Consider the following 6,954-nt stretch of genomic DNA (forward strand, 5'->3'; position numbering starts at 1 on the left):
CACCTGGATAATTCAGGATGATCTCCCCATCTCCAGACCCTTAACATTATTATCTCTGTAAAGACCTGTTTCAATAAGGTAACATTCATTTTCTGGGACTTAGGACATGGTGAAGATGTAGACTTCTTTTGGGGAGTCACCCTTCAAACTATTACACCATCCACATTAAAACTCACTTGATTAGAGCTAGCATAATCATTTGTCTGTATGTATATTCCCCTGGCTTCAGGCTGTGTAGCCCTTGTTTCATGTGTCTCTAATAAAAAATGTTTAATATTAGCCATGCCTAATTTAATATAATCATTTAATTTTTTTTTTTTTTTTAGAATCTGAATCTGTATCAAGATGCTCTGAAGAATAGCTCTTACCTTTAGGAATGTCTAGTGTTACAATATGATAAGCATCTTCCATTTTGTCATTATCTTCATGTTAATACTTGAGATTAGAATACAATTATCTGATGAAAGTGAATTTTTAGTTGACAGGTCAAAAAAAGGTCTCATCCATGTTCCCAAAGATCTATCACTGAAAACAACAATCTTGAATATATCACACAATTACATATCTGAGATTCAGACTTCTGACATCTTATCACTGTCAAAGCTGAGGATTTTGATAATTTCTCATAATAGAATCCAGCATCTTGTTATCAGTGTTTTCAAATTCAGCCAGGAATTAGAGTACTTGGATTTGTCCCACAACAAGTTGGGGAAGATTTCTTGTCATCTTACTGTGAACCTCAAGCACTTAGACTTGTCATTTAATGCATTTGATGCCCTGCCCATATGCAAAGAGTTTGGCGACATGTCTCAACTAAAATTTCTGGGGTTGAGTGCTACACAGTTAGAAAAATCTAGAGTGCTGCCAATTGCTCACTTGAATATCAGTAAGATTTTACTGGTGTTAGGAGAGCCTTTTGGGGAGAAAGAAGACCCTGAGAGCCTTCAAGACTTCAACACAGAAAGTCTGCACATTGTTTTCCCCATGAAAAAGGAATTCCATTTTATTTTGGATGGGTCATTCAGTACTGTAATGAATCTGGAACTATCTAATATCAAATGTGTGCTAGATGATAATGCATGTTCTTGTTTCCTAAATATTCTAGCAGAACTTCAAACAAATCCAAGGTTATCAAATCTTACTTTAAACAACATCGAAACAACTTGGAATTCTTTCATTAGAATCCTCCAGATGGTTTGGCATACAACCATAGAGTATTTCTTAATTTCAAATGTGAAAGTAGAGGGTCAATTGGACTTCAGAGATTTTAATTATTCTGGCACTTCCCTGAAGGTCTTAATCTGTACACCAAGTTGTCACTCATGTATTCAGTTTTCCACAAAGTGCTATCTACAAAATCTTTTCAAATATGAACATCCAAAATTTGACAGTGTCTGGTACACCCATGATGCATATGCTTTGCCCATCCCAAATTAGCCCATTCCTATATTTGGATTTTTCCAATAATCTCTTAACAGACATGGTTTTTGAAAATTGTGGAAGCTTGACTGTGCTAGAGACACTTATCTTACAAAAGAATCAATTAAAAGAACTTGCAAAAATAGTTCATATGACCAAAGAGATGAAGTCTCTACAACAATTGGATATTAGCCAGAATTCTCTAAGGTATGATGAAAATGAAGGAAATTGCTCTTGGACTAAAAGTTTATTAAGCTTAAATTTGCCTTCAAATATACTTACTGACTCCGTTTTCAGATGTTTACCTCCCAGGATCAAGGTACTTGATCTTCACAGTAACAGAATAGAGAGCATCCCTAAAGATGTCACCTCTCTGGAAGCTTTGCAAGAACTCAATGTTGCTCTCAATTCTTTAACCGACCTTCCTGGATGCGGCGCCTTTAGCAGTCTTTCTGTACTGATCATTGACCGTAATTCGGTTTCCCAGCCATCAGCTGATTTCTTCCAGAGCTGCCAGAAGATTAGGTCAATAAAAGCAGGGAATAACCCATTCCAATGTACCTGCGAGCTAAGAGAATTTGTCAAAAATATAGGCCAAGTATCAAGTGAAGTGGTAGAGGGCTGGCCTGATTCTTATAAGTGTGACTACCCAGAAAGCTATAAAGGAACCCCTCTAAAAGACTTTCACATGTCTGCATTATCCTGCAACACAGCTCTGCTGATGGTCACCATTGGGGCCATCACGCTGGTGTTGGCTGTTACCGTGACCTTCCTCTGCATCTACCTGGATCTGCCCTGGTATCTCAGGATGGTGTGCCAGTGGACCCAGACCCGGCACAGGGCTAGGAACATACCGTTAGAGGAACTCCAAAGAACTCTCCAGTTCCATGCTTTTATTTCTTACAGTGAACATGATTCTGCCTGGGTGAAGAACGAATTGGTGCCTTGCCTAGAAAAAGAAGACATACGGATTTGCCTCCATGAGAGAAACTTTGTTGCTGGCAAGAGCATTGTGGAAAATATCATAAACTGCATTGAGAAGAGTTACAAGTCCATCTTTGTTTTGTCTCCGCACTTTGTCCAGAGTGAATGGTGCCATTATGAACTCTACTTTGCCCACCACAATCTCTTCCGCGAAGGATCTGATAACTTAATCCTGATCTTGCTGGAGCCCATTCCACAGAACATCATCCCCAGCAAGTATCACAAGCTGAAGGCTCTTATGACGCAATGGACTTATTTGGAATGGCCCAAGGAGAAGAGCAAACGAGGACTTTTTTGGGCTAACCTAAGAGCAGCCATTAATATTAAGTTGGAGCAAGCAAAAGAAATAAGTCACATGCAGAGCTAAAAATACTCCTCCTTCCCACTCCAGAATATGCCAGAATAAAACAAAATTTCCTGTTGTCAATGTTACTGCTTTTGGAAGGTCCAACGATGACTTTATTTTGCATCAACACAAATCTAAACACAATTTTGAGTTTGTGATGTAGATAAAAGTGTGTGCCCTCTTTCAGGTCCCAATTCACCATTTATACATGGTAATAAAAATTAATGAAATGATGTAATTTTGATTTAAACAGTTAATGTCTGACACACGACGGATTCACCTGTTTCTTTGCTGTAACTGAATTCATTGAATTTATCTGAAGTCAAGAGAAGCACTTGTTTCTCTTCAGCGGTGTATGTTCCTGGGTTCCAGGGTCAATATTAGAAAACTCCATGACTTTTACTCCTGTAGCTGGGTTTCTGCGGGAGATTTATATAGCTCTGGGTACCTTCCCCATTTCCACTCAGCATTCACCTCCACACGCTGAAGGCTGCTCATTGCTACTGCTGGAGACTATGTTTGAGGGGGCTTTTTCCTGGCTATGAGGCTCATAGAAAGGGCAATTCAGAAGTGATGGGAGAGCTATCTTTGGAAGCCAACCTCAACCAGTGTCAGAAAGGCAACTGGTGGATAAATAGGTCAACTTTCTCACTCAGTTTTTGAGATAAATCTGGGATGTACTTTACACTCTCCCTGACTTTCTCTCTAGGATAAGATTCTGGTTGTCCACCATAGAAATGGCTTGATAAATACAGTATTCTCTGTTGGGTTCCTTCCTATTTTTTTGTCATTTATTCATTCCTCTATGGGTGTTTACTGGGATCACTTCTGAAATAAACTACTTGCAGTTGAATACTTGTCTCAGAGCCTGCTTCCAGGGAACCTAAAGCAAGAGTGTTTTCTACCTCAATCAAAATGGAAATTTGGAGTCCAGTTTTCTGTGGCTGGAGATCTTGCTGAGATTCTAGTTGTCTGAACTAACACACACAGGAGCCTTTGCTCTTTTGATCGGAAGGAAGAATATAGTTGATATGTAGCACACAGCATCCCTCTCTTTGGGGAACTATTAAAATAGAGGATGAGTGGAGTGGGGCAGTGCAAGGAGTGGACTATATCAGATGTTTTTCATACCCATCAAACACCTTCTCAGTCTCCCTTTCTACTCTGGTAGCCAGCTCTGGGCAGGTGTAGCCTGACAAGCACCTTGTCATAATTGCACTGTTTAACTTTGACTTTATGCCCCACGACTTCACGAATAGCACTGCATGGGATGCTTACAGACACCTGTCCAACCATTCTGATACATGCACAGACCTGGAAGTGCCAAGGATATCCTATGAGGTGATCTTTGACCACTTTGTGATGGGAGCCATTAGATAAATATTCTTCTCTTCTATTCTTGGGTAAAAACAACAACAAAAAAAATGAGGCATATCCTACATCGTTTCTCAAGAAGTCCCCAATGGCACTGAGCTTTACTTACCCACGGGGTAATCAGGTCAATAACTCACTCTTGGATTGGCTTTACATTCTTCCTTGTTTTGCTCTTCTCATTCTCCTCACTCTTGAGCCCTGAGATTACTTCTCCAAACCAATGACCTGCACACACCTGTCTCATTCTCTACATTTTTTGGAGTGGGGAGGGGACCCAAATAACATATATGTATACTATTAGCTTCTTGCCCTACGGAGTTTACAGCCAATCAGAGGATGTTACATGTATCTAAATAACTAAAATAAAAATCAATGAAACAAAAATATACAATGGAATTTCAGAGTGGGAAAAAAAGTATTTTTAGAAATGATGGTTTTTCCATTAGTTCCTGAAGGAGGATTTTAACATCAGATTTTCAACATGTACAGATGAAGAATGGGAAAACCATTCTAAACAGAGAAAAGATGAGAGCAGAGGCGGGAATACCCAGGCCTATTCTGAGACTGGTGCCCCAGTTTGACTGTACCATGATGTTTATGAAAAATGACAGTAGGATATGAATATGGAAAGTTATACTAAGAACATATTGTTAAGGATCTTGAAAGTCGAACTATGGAGTTAGAGCTTGAGGATATGGGAAAGTCATCAATAAAACTTCTACAAAGCATGATAGCGGAAAGCAAATTCAAACCATGAAATGTATGCTAAAAAAAGTATGAAAACTCTTGTTCTATAATCAAGTTACACCAGCTATTAGAACTGGATTTTCCCTTTTTTTTCTAGGGTGATTGCACTTCCTATATTGAACTTCATGATTTCACAACCAAGTTTCAACTGCTCATGAAGCAGTTGTGTATTAGTTTTCAAGGACTACTGTAACAAAGTACCACAAACTGGGTGATCTGAACAACTGAAATTTATTTTCTCATAGTTCTGGAGCTAGAAGTCCAAAATCAAGGTGTTGGCAGTGTTGGCTTCTTTTGAGAAGAGAGAGGGAAGGATCCGTTCCCAGCCTCTTCTCTTGACTTGTAGATGCTGTCTTCTCTCTCTCTGTCTTCCCTCTATGCCTGTCTCTGTGTCCAAATTCCCCTTTTATATAATGACACTGATCATATTGGATTAGGGCCCACTCTAATGACCTCATCTTGATAATTACATCTACAGCAACTTTATTTCCAAAGAAGGTCACATTCTGAAGTACTGGGGTTCTGTATTTCAACATATGAACTTTGGGGGACACGATTTAACTCATAACACCTTGTAGGTCTGAAAAAAAACATCCCCGAAGGGAGGCATAATGTCACTTAGAGTTATCTAACAAACTCAAGATTTTGAGTAGGGAAGTTAGATCAATCTTATATATAAATAGCTGATCTCACAAGTGGTTTTAAGGAAGCTGGTAGGAGGATGAAATTGTATTGGTGGAATCTCCTGCCAAGCAATTCCAAGTTGGGAGATGAAGAATTCAGGCAAAAGTATGGCTAAATATATAGTAACGAAAATAAAAACGATTTACTTCACAAATAAAAGAGAGGAAGTGTTACAGAATGGGGGGGGGACCAATGCAACCTCTGAATCAGAAGATCTGGGTTTCAATTCTAGTTCTTACACTTATTTGTGGATGACCTTGGACAAATTACTTAAACTCCCTAAGCCTAGATTTCATTATTTGTAAAATGTACCCTAGAGTAGCTAGCCAAGACCTTTAGATTTCCAGGTGTGAATTAAAGATTGGACCAACACGTGGCCCAAACTACAGAGTTCACGTAGCAAGCTTTCCAAGTGGTTCTGGCGAAGCCCTTTTGCCTATAACTGAGGTAAGAGGGAGCACACCTCCCACCCCACTCCCGTCCTTCTCGAGAGTAAATGGAACTCATAATACACAAAAACTTCTCTCTAAAATCCTCTTCTCATTTTTAACTCCTCTCAGTGCCTTTTATTGGCTAGAGATGGGTGGTCAGCAAAGGTTGCAAAACCAGTTATATAGTCTCATACCTCACACTCAGGCACCGCCACCAAAATTTAGACCAACATAATTCTATTTTATCAGCTTGCTATACTTGTAAGGCTGCAATGGAATGAGCATTTTATATGGTGATAATAAGGGCAAAGTAATAGGCACTATATATGGAGAGTTTCAAAGTATTCATTCGGTTTTACCTGGCAATTCCACTTTTAGAAATCTGTCCCAAGGAAATAAGTTGAAATGAGGACAAATATTTATTTACAAGTATGTTAATTGCAAGGTCATTGGCAACAGTGAAAAATTGGAAACACTCCAAATTTCTAACAATGGAGAAATGTGTTGTGCTCATTTAATGACACATTTTACAACCTAAAATAATGTATAGGGTTAAGATGGTAAGTTTTATGTTATGCATCTTTTTTTGTTTGTTTTTGGAGACAGAGTCTTGCTCTGTTGCTGGGCTGGAGTACAGTGATGTCATCACAGCTCACTGCAACCTCATACTCCTGGGCTCAAGTGATCCTCCTGCCTCAGCCTCCCTAGTGGCTGGGACTACAGGCTTGTGCCACTGCTCCCAGCTAATTTTTTCTATTTTTTGTAGAGATGGTATCTCGCTCTTGCTCAGGCTGGTCTCGAGCTCCTGACCTCAAGCATTCTGTTATGTGTTTTTTACTACAATTAAAAAATGTATAGGAAATCTTTTATTAACATAGAAGAATGCTTATATTGTTCTATACAAAATAAAAAGCATAGGATACAAAATTATATGTACAATATGACTTCATAAAGATATGTGAAGGAAAA

The 6,954-nt window shown here is 38.9% G+C and overlaps 1 protein-coding gene across 1 annotated transcript; it reads left to right on the top strand.

Annotated features, from left to right (window-relative positions):
- The first annotated feature begins 393 nt into the window (after nt 1-393).
- On the top strand, nt 394-2,770 carry LOC105810479 (toll-like receptor 1). The gene is given in 2 exon segments (XM_012644471.1): nt 394-1,299; nt 1,301-2,770. Coding segments are annotated over 2 exon segments (2,376 nt in total).
- Nucleotides 2,771-6,954: the final 4,184 nt, after the last annotated feature.

Source organism: Propithecus coquereli, unplaced genomic scaffold (assembly GCF_000956105.1).
Source record: "Propithecus coquereli isolate 6110/MARCELLA unplaced genomic scaffold, Pcoq_1.0 Scaffold213, whole genome shotgun sequence".
Taxonomy (NCBI): Eukaryota; Metazoa; Chordata; class Mammalia; order Primates; family Indriidae; genus Propithecus; species Propithecus coquereli.